The 19,259-nt window shown below is 48.6% G+C and overlaps 1 protein-coding gene across 8 annotated transcripts in view; it reads right to left on the bottom strand.

Moving 5' to 3' along the window:
• The window catches only part of LOC308547093 (UPF0488 protein C8orf33 homolog), a 33,586-nt gene extending 16,382 nt beyond the window's left edge, over positions 1–17,204 (bottom strand). For 2 of the 8 annotated variants that reach the window (XM_081116837.1, XM_081116840.1), the window contains exons 1-5: positions 17,121–17,204; positions 16,999–17,044; positions 16,750–16,925; positions 16,498–16,582; positions 16,184–16,330 (exon numbers count right to left, since the gene is read on the bottom strand). In XM_081116837.1, coding sequence (XP_080972963.1) covers positions 16,184–16,330; positions 16,498–16,582; positions 16,750–16,925; positions 16,999–17,044; positions 17,121–17,126 — 460 coding nt within the window. In that variant the 5' untranslated portion in view covers positions 17,127–17,204. Of the gene's footprint in view, positions 1–8,943; positions 12,230–15,180; positions 15,860–16,183; positions 16,331–16,497; positions 16,583–16,749; positions 16,926–16,998; positions 17,045–17,120 lie in introns of those variants that run through there. The other 6 variants (XM_081116843.1, XM_081116842.1, XM_081116839.1 and 3 more) reach the window with 6 other exon arrangements.
• Between the last annotated feature and the right edge of the window lie 2,055 nt (positions 17,205–19,259).

Raw genomic sequence — 19,259 nt, 5'->3', positions numbered from 1 at the left:
CTTGCCCGATACAAAGTAGTTCTCTCCAGGCCGCACAAACACACCTTCAGTTAAACACCCTGCCTCCTGCAGGAGCTCAGGCCTTGGAAACTGTCTTTATCTCGGCTTCTAATGGGAACTTGCGGGGAGGATTGAGTCCTTGGCTTGGTATGTAGCTTGACTGTCCCTTAACCCTTCAGGCCAGGGCCAGCTTCCTAATAAGCCTTTCTAGAATTTAAGGCCGCAAGCTAAATTAGTATCGCCTTGGTGCCTCAAGGTCTGGGTCAGGGAGCAGGAGAGCACATCTGCAGCTCACCCAGGCAGCTCCTCCGTGCCTGGGGCCACAAAGGTTCCGCACAAAAGTTGGTGACAATTATCAATGTAAGAAATATGTGAACCTGTAAAGAATTTTTGTGAATTTGAGTCAAACTGTTGACAATTGCTGGGAAGCAAAATTTTAATGGATTGAAATAATGTTTTATAGAATGACAGTTTTGTATGTTATTTTATATATTACAATTGAAAGAGAAGACCATAAGTTGGTTATATGAAATTTATTTGTAATAGATTAGAGAGGCAGAAAAAAGTAAAGTGGGGAAACCTCTGGGATCAGGTAAAAAGTAAAATGATAGAAATATACATATAGTGTGTCCCAAAAAAATGTATGCACACTTAAGAGCTGACAGCTCAATTGATGTTTCTTTCTTTTCAGATTTAACCCATTCGAATTAATAATTATCCAAAGTGTGTATACATTTTTTGGGACACCCTTTATACTTTTTATAGAGGTGGGTATAGGATAGTTAATAATTTATAGAGGTGGGCATAGGATAGTTAATAATTAACAAGACAAAAATAATAATGAGAGGATTCGTGGTTTCTGTTCGGCTGTATTGGATGTATACTGAGGGGTCCGGAAAAGGGGAAGTTATTTTGACATTTTTTTAATGTTTTTATTGATTTTAGAGAGAGGAGGGAGAGGGAGAGAAACATCAACGATGAGAAACACTGATCGGCTGCCTCCTGCAGTCCCCCTACCGGGGGTTGAGCCCACAACCTGGGCATGTGCCTGACCAGGAGTAGAACTGTGCCCTCCAGGGTCATAGGTCGACGCTCAACTACTGAGCCATGCCAGCCAGGCTATTTTGACATTTTAAAGGGATGTTATCGTAAATGTAAAAGACAATTGACAGGATTAGTTAAGGTAAAGATTGACTTTTCAGGTAAGATTCTGTTGTAGGACATGACTACCTTCAATAAATTGCTTTTAGTAATAAAGTTTTAATTTCAGACCATGCTTGTGGTTATTTTAGGTCTCTGAGTTTGCAAGGCCATCACACAGGCTTTCACTGAGCTTGTCAGGTTAGTATGTGGCCCCTTTTTGTTCATATATTTCCCTTTTGGTCATAAAATAATTCCAAGGATGTATTTGATAGCCAACCTTTTGGTTGAGTGATGAGTTCCCACAGTGCTAGGAAGGCTTATTTCTAGGAAGTTTTAGTGTTAGCATTTGTCTTACTAACCAATGGACCATTGGGAAAAAGGCAGGGCTGTAACCTTGGATGGAAGTCAAGGCAAAATTTTATTTTCTCCAAAGTGAAAGGCAGGTTAATGGTAGGCAGTTAAGTCTTATGGGGCTTTATTAACAAAAACATTATGGATTATTTTTAATTTATAATTCATTAAGACTCAGGTTTTGTTGCCTTATTTTTTATATTTTTTATTTGGTATAATATTTATAGTTTGAGGGCAAAACATACATTTTTTATTTCTTATAATTATGAGGTGGGTTTTTATTTATTTTGGCCCATTTACTTCCTAGACAAGGATACATCTGATAAGGGGCTAATTTCCAAAATATACAAAGAACTCATAAAACTCAACAAAATCAGAAATGAAAGTGGTGATATAACAGCAAACAGACAAGGAATCTGAAGAACAATCCAATCAAAAAATGGGCAAAAGACCTGAATAGACACTTCTCCAAAGAGGACACACAGGTAGCCAAGAGACACATGAGAAAATGCTCGACGTCGCTAATCATCAGAGATGCAAATTAAAACCACAATGAGGTGTCACTTCACACCTGTCAGAATGGCTCCATCAACAAATCAACAAACGCCATGTGCTGGCGAGGGTGTGGGGAAAGGGGAACCTGGTGCACTGCTGGTGGGAATGCAGACTGGGGCAGCCACTATGGAAAACAGTGTGGAGGCTCCTCAAAAAATTAGAAATGGAGCTGCCTTTTGACCCAGTGATCCCGCTCCTAGGAATATATCCTAAGAATCCTGAAACATTCATCAGAAAGAATATATGCACCCCGATGTTCATAGCAGCACAGTTTACAATAGCTAAGATCTGGAAACAGCCCAAGTGCCCGTCAGTGGATGAGTGGATAAAAAAGCTGTGGGATGTTCACACCATGGATACTACGCAGCTGTAAAGAAGGATCTCGTGCCCTTTGGGACAGCAGGGAGGGACCTGGAGAGTATTATTCTAAGTGAAATAAGCCAGGCAGAGAAAGACAAACATCACATGATCTCACTCATACGTGGAATCCAAGGAACAAAATAAACTGATGAACAAAATACATCCAGGGGCACAGGACTGGGGGCGTCGGCAGGGGACCCTGCGCTGCAGGGGGCCCGGGAGCCGAGGGGCTGGGGGGCGCGCAGCTCGGGTCCCAGGCCAGCTGAGGGAAGCGCCGCGGGCCCCAAGCACCACCCCCGCCCCCGGGTGCAGGTCGTGTCAATACTGACGCCTGATGGGTCTCATCGAATGGGGAGTCAGGCTCTCAGATAGAAAAAACATAATGTCAATTTCCCAAAGTTGACTATGAAATTAATATGATTTGATTAAAACATCAGCAAGATTCTACGTGGAAGAGAGGAAACAAGATGGCGGCGTAGGTAACAGCTGACCCACCGCCTCCCGCAACCACATCAAAATTACAACTAAAATACAGAACCACCAGCACTCAGAGCCTGCTGAGATCTGGCTGCACAGAAGCCCCACAACCAGGGAGCTGAGGAAGCACTGAGACCGGAAGGAGGGGCAGAGATGCCGGGGGAATTGGGGCTTGATCCCGGAGACGCAGCCTTGGGCCCACACCCGGTGCCGCCAGTAAACACGGGAGGACATCTTGGCGGTGGAGGTTTCCCAGAGGAGCGAGGGCTCCCAGCCCCACATCAGGCCCTCAGCCCAGGGCTCCAGGGCCGGGAAGAGACGTCCCCACAACTCCAGGCTGTGAAACCAGCGGGAACTGTCCCTGAGGGTCGCGGAGGCCGAGGGAGCCCCAGCAGCTCCTCTCAAAGGGCCCAGCACGGACTCACTCGGACGCGCTCCCTCTGAGCCCAGCTCCAGGCAGCAGCTGGAAAGGACCTGGGACACTCTGGAGGAACTAACCTGCCTGAAATCCGGCGACAGGCGGAGGGCGGCTTCCCCCCAGGCAGAAGGGCTGGTGGAGGCCATGGCTCCTGTGGCGAGTCCTCCCTGCACACAGCCGGCAAGCAGGCGCCATATTTGAATCGCCAGCACCTGACTCCCGCCTTTGGCCCCGCCCTGTGATTCCCAGAGGCCCCGCCTCTCCCCACCTGCAGCTCATCCAGGCCATTTCCAGGGGCTTTTCTGTGCAAGTGGCCTCTCCAGCCTCATGCTTAGGACTTTCCTAGAATCTCTCAAAAAAGCAGCAATGTGCCCCATACATTTTGATAAGCAGCCCCAGGCCTGGCACTAGCAGCAGCTGCACTGGCTCATTGCTTGGCCTCTCCTGGACACCTCCAAGCCCAGCACAAGTAGCAGCCAACTACGGTTTGCTGGGTGGCCCTGAGCAAGGCACTGGCAGAGGCTGACTTTTCACCTCCCGGGAGGCCCCAGAGACAGTGCACCTGCTGATCAGACTTGACCACACTGGATTACAACCCTACCACATCCACAAGTGACACACTCAAGGGGCACACTTGGTGAACACCAAAGCCCCACTGAAGTAAATCCTGCTCCATAGGGGTGTCTCCGGCCCAGCAGCTCTTTGGCTATAGTTGCGGCTGGTCCTCACAGCTGATTGGCCTGGGGGTAAATTCCTCCCAGGGATGCCAACAGCAACCAAGGCTCAACTACTACAGGACAGTGCACACAGCCCACACAGGGGAGCACCTAGAAGGCCCAGCTTAGGTGACTGGGAAGGCTGAGTCACTGGGCCCTAAAGGACACCTACTACACAAAGCCACTCTACAAATTCCAGGAGACATAGCAGCTCTACCTAATACATAGAAACAGACACCTGGAAGCAGCCAAAATGTGGAGGCAAAGAAACATGTCACAAAGGAAAGAACAGAAGAAATCTCTAGAAAAGGAACTAAGTGAAATAGATTCAAGCAAGCTAATGGATACAGAGTTCAGAATAATGGTTATAAGGATTCTCAAGGATATTAGTAAGAGTATGACAAAAAAAATTGAGAACATCGATGCCACATGAACTGAAATGAAGAATAATTTACAGGGAATCAACAGTAGAGGACGCTGAGAATCAAATCAGCAATTTGGAACATGAGAAAACAAAAAACACCCAACCAGAAGAGCAAAAAGAAAAAAGAATCCAGAAATAAGAAAATAGCATAAGGATCCTCTGGGACAACTTCAAGAGGACCAACATTCATGTTATTGGTGTGCCAGAAGGGGAAGAAAGAGAGCAAGAAATTGAAAACCTATTTGAAAAAATAATGACAGAAAACTTCCCCTACCTGGGGAAAGAAATAAACTTATAAGTTCAGGAAGCACAGAGGGTTCCAAACAAGAGGAATCCAAAGAGGCCCACACCAAGACACATCATAATTAAAATGCCAAAGGTTAAAGAGAAAGAGAGAATCTTAAAAGCAGCAAGAGGAAAGCAGTTAGTTACCTACAGGGGAGCACCCATACAACTGTCAGCTGATTTCTGAACAGAAACTTTGCAGGCCAGAAGGGAGTGGCAAGAAATATTCAAAGTGATAAAAAACATGGAACTACAACCAAGATTGCTCTACCCAGCAAAGCTATCAACTAGAATTGAAGGTCAGATAAAGAGCTTCACACATAAGAAAAAGCTAAAGGAGTTCATCACCACCCGACCGGCACTACAGGAAATGTTGAAGGGTCTTCTTTAAGAAGAAACTAATGAACAAAAGAATCTGACGAACTAAATAGATCCACAGACACTGACCCATGCAACAGACGATCATATTTCAGAGGAAAGAGGGAAGGGGGGTGGAGGGTGGGAAGAGATTAACCAAAGAAGTTATATGCATATATGCATAATCCATGACACAGACAATGACAGGGTGAAGGCCTGGGAGGGGGTGGGAGCGAGGTGGAGGGGGTCAATTGGAGTGAAAAAAATGAGACACCTGTAATATTTTCAACAACAAAGATAAATTGGAAAATAATAAAAAAAGTAAAAAAAAAAAAGATTTTTATGTCTAATACAAGCTCATTTTAGTTCACATGTTAAAATGAAAAATGTACAAGAAAATTCTGAAAAAGCAAAGGAGTGAATAAAAGCTACCCCAACCATGTATGAAAATGTATTGTGTTAACCCTGGCCTGCATTGCTCAGCAGCTGAGCAACGACCTAGGATCCAGCAGATCGTGATTTGATTCCCCATCAGGGCAAATGCCCGGGTTGCAGACTCGATCCCCAGTCGGGGGCGTGCAGGAGGGGGCCCATCAATGACTCTCTCATCATTGATGTTTCTGTCTCCTCCCCCTTCCTCTCTCTGAAATCAATAAAAACATATTTGTTTTTTAAAACTTTATAAAGTGACCATAATTGTTATGAAGTGGGTTTCAACAAGCTTCAAAGGATTGAAATTGTATAAAGTATGCTTCTTGCTCTCACTGCAGTTAATCTAGGGTTACTAGAAAGTCCTTATATTTTGAAGTTATAACATACAATTCTAAATAACTCCCAAAATAAATCACCTTTGGAGCTAGGAAATAATAATACTACATACCAAAACTTATTTTTTAAAAGTGCACCTTTGCCCATCCCATGTCATTCAGCGGTTGAGCATCAACCTAGGATCCAGGAGACACTTGTTCAGTTCTGGGCCAGGGCACATGCCTGGGTTTCAGGCTCAATCCCCAATGGGGGGCGTGCAGGAGGCGGCTGATCAATGACTCTCTCATCATTGATGTTTCTATTTCTCTCCCTCTCCCTTCCTCGCTCTGAAATCAATAAAGATATATTCAAATAAAATAACGTGCACTGTTAAATGCACATATTAGAAATAACAGCTGAAAATTCACAAGTTTTGCATCCATGTTAAGAAACCTAAAACAGTAAATGAAATTTTATTTATTTGTCTGTATTGTTTAAGTAAGCTGCAACAAAGCCATTTTCATTTTAGGGGGAAAAAAGTACTAGAGGAAACATGAGATAATTTTAAAATAATAAGCTAGACTGTTGTGGTAACAACACAAGAAGCCTTTCCTTGCTCAGCCAGCCTGGTCTCTTGTCAGTCTGAAGAGAATAAAGACTGTTTCTATTTATTTTTTTAAAAATATGTCTTTATTGATTTCAGAGAGGGGAAGGAAGAGGGAGAGAGACAGATAGAAACACCAATGATGAGAGTCTTTGATCAGCTGCCTCCTGTGTGCCCACTACTGAGGATCGAGCCCGCAACCCGGGCCTGTGCCCTGACCTCCCGGGAATCGAACCGTGACCTCCTGGACCCTAGGTCGATGCTCAGCCACTGAGCCACACCTGGCCCGGCAAGACCGTTACTAATTGCTTAGCTCAAAGTGGCTGCTTCTCATTGCACCTCTTCCTGTGAAATCACAGGAGTTCCGACAGAGGGAACTGCTAAGCTTTGGGTCCCTGGCATTTATCTGAGCCTGGCTCTAACATTTATAAGCTATGTTCTTTTGAACACAGAACCAACCTCTCAGGGCATTCGTTTTATCGCTTGTAAAAGTTCCTATTTTTATAGCGCAGAACATTCATTGCTGAAGGACCTAGGTCTGGACTCTGCCTCCAGGGAGACTGCAAGGTTGGGCCCGGCAGTGCTCAGGGAAACTGGCAGGGAAGCCGTGCACTTGGGGTTCTGGTGTTCAGCCTGGGGTGTGCTCGTGAAAAGTGTCCCACAGGAAATGCTCACCTAATGTCCAACCCGCCTCTGGATTCAGGAAAAAATCCTGCTGGTCGTCGGCTGCTTGCCTCATGTCCCAACCATTTGTTTTATAAGGGGTATTTTTGCAACTGATCTGAGGAAACATCTTTATCATACTAAATGTAACCGTGGATTCGGGTCAGTTACTAACCTCCTATTGTTTCATGAATTCGCATACATCTGAATGCCAAAAACGATGAATTGATATTTGATGTATAAGACGTTTTGGAAAATAGTGAAGCAGAGTGAAATGCAGGTTATTTAGGAAAAGTGCAGCACCCTTGCGAGGTTATTTTTTGTAAGGCAACCCCAAGAGCAACAGGACACACAGGGGTGGGGTGGTCCACAGGCTCCTTTGGAGCCTTAATGTCTAAAGCTAAGGCAACTGGGCTAACGTTCCCTTCCTAAAACCAGGCTTTTCCATTGAAATCTCTTAGGAAGAAATGGAGATTTATAGGTTCTTTCTCAGTTTCTTTTTCTTAATTGCATTTTCAAAATCAAAATGCAAAATTTGGTTATCCTCATATCCACCTTTGGAATGGTAAATAAATTTTTACATCCAGAAGCTAAATGAGTGGATTGTTCCATAATTATAGGGAATAATGTTTTGGTCTCAATAAAACAAAGATCTTTTGAGTAACAGGCTGTCTGTGTGCGAATCCTGTCACACTGTGCAAAACAGAGGGAATACGCCAGGAGCTCGCTGGACTGCTCACCATGGTCCTAGACCCCAGCACTGTGAGTGTAAATAACTACTTGCTGTTCTTGGATAAGCACTGGGATTAGGGATGAATTCGTTTATTTTCCAAATTTGCTGGAGATTATGTGACTTTCATAATGAGAAGAATGTAAGTATATAAAAATAAGACTGATTTCACAACCCAAACACAGGGAGAGGGGAACAGGCTTTAAAGTTACTCATATCAAATGCCAGCTCTGCAATAAGTGACAGTTACAAGCAAGAAAACCAAGTTGTTTAGACTAATGGAATTTGAAATTACTAGGGAAAAAGAACAGAATTATTTCCATGTGGAATGACAAGGCATAGCTGTAACACTTCAGTGTTTTCCACTCTGGTTTGGGAACTGCTAGGGAATTCACTGTTTCTTTCTTCATTCACCTTTCAAGTTTTATCCAGATCTTTGGATGTTTGAATTTTCTGTGCAATAACAAACAATTTCTTCTAACGTCCAATCTGCAGTCAGGCAGTTCTACTGCTTTGCCTTTCTTTAGCTAAAGGCTGAAGTCGAGTCTGATGGGGTAGCTCCTTTCACTTTCTCCTGGGCAAGGTCTCCATCTGGCTCTGTTAAAGACTGACCACTGCTTCCAGGGCTGTTCACAGGTGAGTTGCAATATCAAACTGTTTGGCTTCCTTCTTAGAGTCAAAAAAAAAAAAGACCCCACAGCCTGGCAGGTGTGGCTCAGTGGTTGAGCACTGACCCAGGAACCAAAAGATCCTGGTTCCATTCCTAGTCAGGGCACTTGCCCAGGTTGCTGGCTCAATCCCCAGTAGGGGGCATGCAGGAGGCAGTAGATTCGTGTTCCCCTCTCTCTCTCCCTCTCCCTTCCTCTCTCTCTAAAAAAAATAAAAGAACGCATGCTTATGCTGTTGCTTCCCCTGGAAATCCAGCAGATGGAGCTCTGACTTTAGTCTTTCCATTTCCTTAGCCACTGCACCCCCTTTCATTTCTATATACAGGGTATTTGATACCCTGAGTTCTCAGCAGTTCCAGCTGTTCTGGAGTTACTCCTTCCTTAGTCTCCTTTAATAACATGAACTCCATCCTGGAGTTTAACCCCAGACATTTTATAGAAAAATCTGGATTTTTTCAAGAGCTTTATTCTGGAGAGCTCTGAGGTTTATGTTAGACAGACATGAGCAGAGCAAGGACGATGGTCCAGGTATAGAGACTCAGCAGGGCAGGAAGCCCCGGATGCCTAGCAAGGGGCAAATCTGGGGGAACAAGAACCTGGTCCCCAGGGTAACCTGTCCTCCCCTAGCATGTCACTGGTCACGCAGTTTAGACCCCTGAGCATTTCTTCCCTAAAGGTAACATCTAGGCCTCAGTTGTATTTCAGCTCCAGGCCCAGAAAAGCAGAAAACCGGACAAGTGGCTGCCTCAGGACCAGATACATTGACTAATGACCCCCTGCCCTGGCACCAACCAGTGGAGACCAGGACCCTGAAAGAGCACACCTGTAAAGCTGGTAATATTCTACTGAGATCCTCCCCTGAGACCCCCAAGATTCCCGCCTGCAAGGCAAAGGACCCAGTGCGCACCCCCCACAAGGGGAGCACGCCAGCACCATCACCACTCCCCTTCTTCCCTCAGAGGGGACCCCACGAGTCCTGCAACCAGGGGAGCAAAGGGGAGCAGCCGCCTGTCCCCAGCTAACCCCCTGACCTATCTCCAAGGCCCCCTTTCTCTCTGACTCCTCAGTGAGACAAAGCAGCCCAGCCTGGGCTCTCCTGTTACTTCTATGCCCGTCCTCGTCTCACTGTCCTAAGTAACTTTTGCTGCCATCATGGACCCAGCACCTTTGGCTCTGTGCTGTGCAGCCCTAACCTTTGGACATCCCCATTCCCCATCCCCTTTCCTTAAATAAATTTTATTTTACTTCCTTTACCATCTGAGATGGCCATGTAGCTGCCCCGGCATCACTGCCTTAACCTTTCAGTTTTCTTGATGTTTCTCACAGTCATTTCTTTTTCTCCAGCAGGCCCAAATGTTCTCGGTGTTTCCACAGTCAGGACTCAGCTGTCTTCCGAAAAGCAGCCACAGCATCTGCTCACACCTGGGAACGTTCAGTAGACAAGCAGGTTCCACAGCTCGGTCACCATCATCTTCACAGGCAAGGAGTCTTGGTCACGGCCTTCTACTGAGTCCTGTGGTTCCGTGGCCCCGGGGAGCTTCACTGGGCTTCCCAGCCAGGAACCTGTCAACACCTCAGCAAAGCCAAGTTCCTGATGTTCAGCACACTGGTGTGGTCACCCTCCTCACCACCCACCAAACCCAGAGCAAGGTTGGAGGCTTTGGGATGGCCTCCTTCGTGGCCTCCAGGGCAGCATGCCTGGCTGCATATTTGCCCCCAAGTCTCCATTATCCTGGGACAGGCTAATGGGGACACCATGCAAGGGGTAAGGGATAAAAAAGGTCTCTGAGTTATTTTTATTCAAAAATAAATGACACAAGTCCAGGCCAGGTAGGTAGTTGGTGAGAGCGTGGTCACCATACACCAAGGTTTCGGGTTCAATCCCTGGGCAGGGCACACACAAGAATCAACCAATGCTGTGTAAGTGGAGCAACAAATGGATGTTTCTTTCTTTCTCTCTCCCTTCCTCTCTCTAAAATCAATAATAAATGACACATTGCAGATATATTCAAATAACTAAATTTACTACTTATCCTCTTAATGAAAAAATAAAGTCTGTGTGTTCTACAGTAGCTAGAGGAACACCCCCAGTTACCAATTTCAGGAGCTGGAATGTCATTTTATTTATTTATTTTTTTGGAATATCATTTTAGAGATCTTCCCAGTGTACGAAATGTATTATAAAAATATACAAAGCCCAGAAAAGTTAATATCTGAGGCTCGTTCTGAATAAGAGAGGCCAGGCTTATAGAAAAATCAGTTTTAGACCAACTCTATTGGGAAAGAAAAACATTAAATTATTAATGTACTTATTGCTTCAGTCTAGTTTGGCTCAAGAAATAGAGCCCTAGCCAGTTTTGCTCAGTGGTTAGAGCGTCAGCCCGCAGAACGAAGGTCTCCAGGTTCGATTCTGACCTAGGGCATGTGCCTCCATCGCAGGCTCTGCCCCTGGCCACTGGCCTGGGTGCACGCGGGAGGCAACCAATCCATGTGTCTCTCTCATGCTGATATCCCTCCTCCCCCCGCCGCACCTTTTCACTCTTTGGAAAAAAAAAAGCAATGGAAAAAATATCATTGGGCAAGGATTAAAAAATTAAAAAATAGACAGTGCCAAGCTTTTACATGGAGAGTCTCAGTACCTGTAGATGACTAGAGTTGATTTTTAAAATTTGTTTTTATTCATTTTAGAGAGAAAGGGGGGAGGGAATCCATTTGTTGTCCCACTTATTTATGCATTGATTGGTTGATTCTGTTGTGTGTCCTCACTGGGGATAGCACCGGAAACCTGGATGTATCCAAACGACACTCTAACCAACTGAGCTACCCTGCCAGGGTAGGATTACTTTTTTTAAAAATTGGGTGCATGTGTGTAGGTGTTGTCTGTGATGACTTATTAGGTATCTATGGCTATATAAAAACTGACCCAAAACTTACTGGCTTAAAGCAACACACATTTGCTATGTTAGTTTTTGTGGGTTAAGAATCCAGTCATATCTTAGCTGGTCCCCTACCGCAGGATCTCTCATGGCTACAATCACAGTGTTGGCTGCACTGCAGTCACCTTAAGTTGCAACTTGGAAATTTCTGCTCCAAGCTCATGTGACTCTTGATAGGACGAAGAAGCTACAGTCTCCCTTACAAGGTGTGCAATGGTCTCACTTTACAGTCTGGTTTTGAACCATCCTCTGTCTCCAGGTTTTCTTCTTTCACGCTTTCTGTTTTCCTCAGTTACCAATGTCTTTCCCACACTCCAGCTTGAACACGTTTTCCTGTTTTCTCAGCATTCCAAAAGCTAATTCATTCCTCCTCTGGCATAAAATAGTGAGTGAAGAACCAGCATTCCTGCCTAAGAGAAACAGAGCAAGCAACTCTGTCACCTGTTCCTGAATCTCCCCGTGTGGGGTCCACATGATCAGGGGCAAGGGTTACCCAGGTGCCCCGGACTAGAGGGAGGTTCAGGGTGATAGACCTTCATTTTTTCAGGAGACAATGGGATTCAAGTAAGGGGGGCAGCCTCCTTTCGCTGGAATACAGTCCTCAGAATGGGCCAAAGGGAACAGAGCAGCTGCCAATAAAAGTTTCTAGAACAGCCTGGCTGGTGTGGCTCAGCAGTTGAGCATTAACCTAGGATCCAGGAGACAGAGGTTCGATTCCCGGTTAGGGGCGTGCAGGAAGCGGCTGATCAATGACTCATCATTGATGTTTCTCTCTCCTTCTCCTTTCCTCTCTCTCTAAAAATAAAAACACATTTTTTTAAAGTTGTAGAACTAACTATTTTACTAAAAACCGACATATACGTTTTACAAAATGGCATCCATTCTAGCCTCTTGGTCTCTTCCTTAACTCCACAAAAGAAAGGGGGTACTCAGGAAGCTCGGAAGACAGGGGCTACCCTCCAACACTCAGGCTGTCTCAGGCACCCCCCAGAACCTGAACCAGTGCACACACACAGAGAGGTGGGGACAGGGGAACCTACAGACTGCTCCTGGCAGCCCTGAAGTTACTGGAGCCTATCTAGAGTTCTCACCACCATCCGAGGTGAGGGCTCTGCCAGAACCACAAACACAGTGACCTACAACCTGAGCCTCAGCAAGACACATGGACAGGCCCTGCACAGGAAGCTTCTGGCCCAGAAGACGGGTATGGGTAACTTTGCCCAGTGCAGTGATGGGTTTCCACCCCAGCTCCTCCACACACCACTGCATGGCCAAGATTAAATAAATCCAAGATACAGCCAACCTACAAGATGCAAGGAAGGCGAGAACTGAGTAGGATACACGCCAAGTTAGGGACATGGGGAGAGGTGGGACCCAGGGGTAAAGAGCAGGGTCCTAGCCTTGGCCGACATGGCTCAATGGTTACAGCATCTGCCTGAGGTCTCAGGTTTGATTCCCGGTAAAAGGCATGTACATGGGTTGAAAGTTCATTCCCCGGCCCTAGTCAGGGTGCACGCAGGAGACAACCAATGGATGTCTCTCTCTCACATCAGTGTTCCCCGACCCCTTTCACTCCCTTGCATTCTATCTAAAAATCAGTGGAAAAAATACCCTCAAGTGAGGGCTAACAAACAAAACAAAAAAAAGGGGGGGGTTCCTAGGAGGGGCTGAGGGCTCCAGAGGGGGGAGTGGGGTACTGGGTAGAATGGGGCAGAGGCAACGGAAGCAGGAGGAGTACTAAGTGTGGAGGGCAACGGGGAGGGGAGGGCCTGGGTATGGAGGACAGGGGAAAGAGTGGGGGGGCTGGAGGAGGGGTCATGGGGAGCCCCAGGAAAAAAGTGGGGACTAGGGAATAGGGACCCTCAGTGAAAATGGACACAAGAACCCCTGCAGGGGCCAGACCAGGACATTATCTTGATGTTCCTGTCAGGGTCACAGATTAGCTGCAGAGCCACGCGCCCTCCCACAGAGCCACAGAGCTGGTGATGGCCTGAGACTCACCCTATACACCAGGGCCACTGCACAGACCAACACCGAGGCAGAGCAGGTGGGTCAGGGCTTTGTTAACCTCGCCCACCACCTCCACCCACCCCATTTACAGATGGGTGGACTGAGGCCAGGGGAAGGGTGTGACTGAGCTATGGTCACCCAACACATAAGCCCTGGAGGAGACACCACTAAGAGCACCACTGGGTGCAGACCAAAGGACAGGTGTCCTCAGTAGAAAGATGACCTAAGAATGGACAGGGCAGCTGGATGGTGGCCCACACAGAGGGCAGGCAGCACACATGCACCTCTGGTCTTCAAACGCTTCTTTCCTGTGCGTTGTGCTTCCCAGTGTCCAACCTGCTACAGGGCCTTTCTGTGAAGCCCAGTGGTTACCCAGCACTCACCTCTGCCCAACTCTCCAGTAATCCCCCTCCCAGTGGTAGGGAGGGAGGGAGGGAGGGGAGAGAAACATCAATGTGAGAGATACATCCTCCCACACATGCTCCCCATTGACAGGGATGGAGCTTGAAACCCAGGTACATGCCCTTGACTGGGACTGGAAAGGGCAACCCTTTGGTGCACCGGTGGACACTGATTATTGAGCCACACCCGACAGGGCGGCAGTTACTTTCTTAAAGCTGTTTACTCTCCCAGGAGCCACTGAAGACCTTGAGGCAGGATTAAGCTGGATACTTCAGGAGCAGCAAGAAGCCAGCAAGATGGGAACGGGGGAGGGGGCCACATCAGAGGGCAGTCAGGAGCCTAAATATGTGCAGGCCCTATGTGAGGCCTCACCCACCAGCCTTCACATTGTATCCTGGGCACAAGAAAGTGACCAGTGAGAGAAACAGTACCTGCAGTGTATGGAGGATCGCTCTGGCTGCAGACAGCATTAGTCAGGTAGGAGATGTGTGTGTGTGTATGGGGGGCGGGGGTTAAGGGCACTTGAGGGATTGAACAAAAAAGAAAAAAAGAGAAACTAAAAACTCCTAAATACAGACAAGTGTGGTGACTGCCTCTGGTGACTGGGGGTGGGGGGCAGGGTATAGGCATAAATGGTGATGGACAGAGGCTTGACTTGAGGTGGTAAACACACAATATAGGATACAAATGATATGTTGTAGAATTGTGCACCTAAAATCAGTATAATTTTGTTAACAAGTATTACCCCAATAAACTCAATAAAAAAATTTTTGTAAAAAAGAGAGATAGGACCAGGACCAGAAAGTCCAGCAGTTAAATCAGAGAAAGCACAAAAGGCCCGAGATGTATTTTGGAGACAGAGCCCACATGCCAATGGAGTACTGAACACATGCTAAGAGCAACCAACCTACTCAACTGGGTGGGCAGTTGAGACTTTGGGGATAACGGAATGTTTTGAACAAGCTTGAAATGCCTGTGAAACACCAAAGTAGAGACATTGAGTAGGCTGGTGGGCTCCAGATACCTATCTAGTCTGGGGTGCAAGTTTGGGAGATGCCAGCAAGGACGGCATCAAAGCCGCTGAGGACTGAGGTACCTGCAAAACCCAATTCAGGGCAGCATAAGTCCTGGGAAAATCACCTGCAGCAGGCAACATTTAGAAAGGGCGTCCACGAGCAAAGGCTGGCCTGCTGGGGGCCACACTGGTCCCTGAAGATGGCACTTGCTCAGGATGAAGGCAACACAAAGGATGGCACACTGGGCTGAGGCTGACTCCACAATGCCAGACGCCTGCACCATCTGTACTTTGTCTAACACAGGCAATTAGCACACACTTTCACTCATCCATTTTTATTTTGTTTCCTCTGTTTTCATTTTTCTTTTTACTATTTTTTCTTTACTTTTGTTTGTTTTCACTCATCCATTTTCATAATAAAGTTTTAGTAGGGTGATGTGACATAGCAGCATAAAGCAGTCCCGAGTGGCAGCATGCTCTTCTGTAAGTGAGCACAGATTTGCGATTATGCAGGCTCCCCACTCACCAAGCCACTTAGTCTAACCCTGAAAACTGAGCAAGGCATTGTTCCTGCCACATGCTGACACTTCAGTTCCCTGCAGAAGCTGTTCTAAGCCAGCCTCGTTCTTCTAGCTGCAGGAACCATTCACTGATCTGAAAACCTACAAATGGGGTCTTGTGCTTGTAGGACAGCACTCTATGCTGGTCTCACATCTTCCCAACAGCCATGGCACCAGATTAACTGACCAGCCAGGGACGGGCCAAGTCCCCATCTTTTCAAAAAGCATTCCTGGAAAGGCTCTGCGCTCAAGACAAACCCCCACAGCCCCTGGGGACAGTTGCAGGATGGGGGAGGGGCTAGAAGAAATTGAACCTAAACTCTTCATGAGGCGTTTCCAGGGTGGCCTTGGTTCCCCTTGCTAGGGGAGGCCTGCAGACCCTTCCGCTCTTCTTTCTGGTGGCCTGGCCTACAGGCTGCACCTGGGCTGAGTGGGCCGCTGCGGGGAGGGGAGAGTGTCAGAACTGAGTAACAACAGCAAACATCAACTGTGCCCATACAACTCTAACCACTTTGTATAAATTGACTTACTTCTCGAAATTATACGATGAGTAAGATAACATCCACTTAGAACCACAGAGAAATTTACTGACTCTCCCACTCCTGCCTCTCCCGGGGAGGCCTGAGTTCTGTGCTCAGGTGGTCCAGGCTTTTCCTCTCCCCATTTCCCCCGGCTTCTTCCCTGCCAACCCTGGTGCCCTGGGATTCTTCCTCCCACTCCCTAGGCTTTTAGTTCTGAATCAACCAGTTCCCAGCTCCTCACCAGTCTTGAGGGCGCGCAGGGCCTCGCGCCACTCGGCTTCCATCTGCGCCCTGTAATCCCCGAACAAGGAGCGCATCAGCCGCCGCTTCCGGGGCAGCGGGGCTCTCTCGGCGCGCAGGACGCGGATCGCCCCGAGGGCCTGCTCTTCTGCAGACAAACGCCACAGGCTGCGACCTCCGCACCCGCAGCTCCACACGAAGGCGACCGCCCGCGCCCCGCAGCCCCGGCAGCCCCCGCAGCCCCGGCAGCCCCCGCAATCCCCGCAGCCCCCGCAGCCCCGCGGCTCACCCCCCCAGCTCTACAAAGGCGCTCACTCTGTGTCGGGCTGGGTCTCTGCGTCCGGAGGCCCAGTTCCAGCTGCTCCACGCACCAGGCCAGTTCCCGAGCCAGCTGCTCCGCCTGAGACGCGTTGGGGACGGCGGTCGTGAGAGGCTGCGGGCACCTGCGGCCTCCATCCCAGCCCGCCCCTCCCGGCCTTAACTCCGCAAACACGAGGCCGCAGGGCGGGCACTCGCGCCCCGCATGCCCTCGGGGCTCCACCCTTCCCGACTGGGGACCCTCCTTGCCGGGGCCGCGCTCAGAGGGGCCTCCTCCGGGGCCGGCTTTTCGGAGGCCTTCCCGCCCGCGTTCGGCACAGACGCCCCGCTCCGGCTTTTCTTCTTCTTTCGCTTCCTAGAGGCTACGTCGCCTTCACCGCCTACGGGATGCGCCCCGGGGGTGTCGTCACTGCTCGCGGGGTGTCCTGAACGGAGAGGACGGGTGAGACGGGCAGTGGAAGGACCCGGGCGCCAGGGGCGGCGTGACGCGGCTGGTACCTGGGCCTGCGGCCGCCGGTGCCTCCCGAGCAGGGCGTCCTAGGGCCTGAGAGAGGGGCAGGAGGGTCAGGGGCAGCCACGCCCGAGGCCTGCCACCCGCGCGTCCTCCCAGCGCCGCTCACCGCCATGCGCTGCAGTCGCCGCCCGAACCTCCGCGTGGCCGGCGTCGCGGGTGATTCGCTCCTCCGGAAATGGGCCTGCGGCTCGGCCGGAAGGTGGGCGGGGCCTCGGGGGCAGGGGCGGGGGCGCGGGGGCGGGGCCGCGGCGGGGGCGGGGCCGCGGCGGGAGGGGCGGGGCCGCGGCGGGAGGGGCGGGGCCGCGGCGGGAGGGGCGGGGCCGCGGCGGGAGGGGGCGGGGCCGCGGCCCAGACGCTCTCTGGAACACGTGTTCTTGCGCATCTGTAAGGCTGCAGACACCCTCCTGGAAGAAATGACAACGGAGAGGAGGGAACTGGCTTAGTGACAAGTGGCAGGGACTGGAAAGGGCGACGTGAGCGCTGGCTGTCGTGCGCGGTGGGGAAAGCCCCCGCCCTAGCCCTGAAGGGCCTCGGCTCCCCGCGCTGGAGGGGGTGCAAGTGTCTCTCACCTGCATGTTTCTCCCCGCCTTCCACTCTCTAAAAATCAATGGGAAAAATGTCCTCAGATGAGGATTAACCAAAAAAAAAGAAAAGGAAAGAAAAAAAGGCGATTTGAATAAGTGGAGACAGATTCTATAGTGCTTACTGGAAGGTTTACTACCGTAAGCGTTGGGGGCGGGAGCTTAACCCTGCTCTGGAGCCGCGCCGGCCGCGCGGTCAGAGACAGCCCTGAACCCGGGGCAGTCGGGACGCCCCATTGTCCTCACCTGCCGTCATCATGGGAAGATTAACCACCTTGTTACGGAAACAAAGTGGTCCCAGAGGCGCCCCACCCTTTTGCAAACCCCCCAGCCCACATTTCCCATAACCTGTAACCACTGTGTCCACTCTTACTCCTTTTGCCCACTTCCCCATGTAGCTCTGTCCTTCTGCCCCATAGGAGCAGCTGGCTCATGGCTTAAGGCGGTGCAGGGGTGGAGCGGCTTTTCATGGGTGCCCTGCTGCTCTCCCATACTGCGGGCATTATTGGAATAAACGGTCTTACGTGATTCAACTTTGTCTTTGCTTAAGTGGCTCCAGTAGTGACAGGCAGCCGGGACCCATTGTGTCTGGTTTCATAAGGGTAGGATAGCAAATTGGAGGAGATACTCCACCTCCCTGGAACCCAGGACGGATACTGGAGTATCCTCACCTGGGGTGTCCGCCGGCCAGTGGCTAGAGTGATCTCACTAGGGCCTCCAAATGTTCTGGGTGACCTGCAACAGACGACCCCCAGAGTTTGTGTTTGGACTTTGGAGCCTTCATTAGCTGGCCAGCGGCTACGGTCCCAGCGTCTCACCCAGTGAGAGCCGAACTGCGGCCCGACCCTTAGTCTTCCCTCACTTTATGCTCAGTAACCACAAAGGCACTGCAGCAAAGGGGTTTCCAAGAATTTGTCAGGCTGTCAGCTTTTGTTACAGGAAACAAGGGGGGACCTTTAGCAACACAAAAGGGACGATTTAAACACAGTGTCTTATAATGAGTAATGGGGTTATGCTTGGCCGGAGCGTGACTGGTGGTTCTTCCTATGGGAACTCAGGGGGCTGGCTTGTTGGGCCTTGTCCTATACAGTAGGGATCTTGTTCTACCTTTACTGTTAGTTCCTCAGGTATATTCTTCTGGCCATGGTGGCCAGAACACATTTATCTAATTAAATTTGTTATTCAGATTACCTATAATTTTCTTTTAAGATTTCTCTTTATAACTCTTCTATAACTTTCACAAACCTTCTTACCTATTCAGAAATAAAGCAACTTATTTTCTTTTTTTTCTATAAAATGTATGTTCATGCCTTCTTTTACCAAAACCATACAATTTCTTTCTAATTAGTTAGCATTCTTAACTCAGAAACCTTAATTTTTAGATGACATGTAATTAATTAACATTCCTCAGGTTAGCAATACATTCACATTTTTTAAAGCTATATTTCAAATAAAATGCAAGATGTATTCATTAACAGATTCAAATCCATCCTCTAGAGTCTCGGTAATAAGAAGCCAAAAGTATGCAAACTCAGACCAATTAATATTTCAGTATCCTTTTATTTCAAAATACCTACATATTTAATAATTTTTATTATTTAACCCAGCAAAACTCCAGTTGTAAGCTACCAAAGACATATGTATACATATATATAATTATTACT

The sequence above is a fragment of the Miniopterus schreibersii genome, assembly GCF_964146895.1.
Source record: "Miniopterus schreibersii genome assembly, chromosome: 17".
Lineage (NCBI taxonomy): Eukaryota > Metazoa > Chordata > Mammalia > Chiroptera > Miniopteridae > Miniopterus > Miniopterus schreibersii.
Note: the sequence above shows the minus strand (reverse complement) of the source record. Positions and strands in the feature narration are given on the sequence as shown.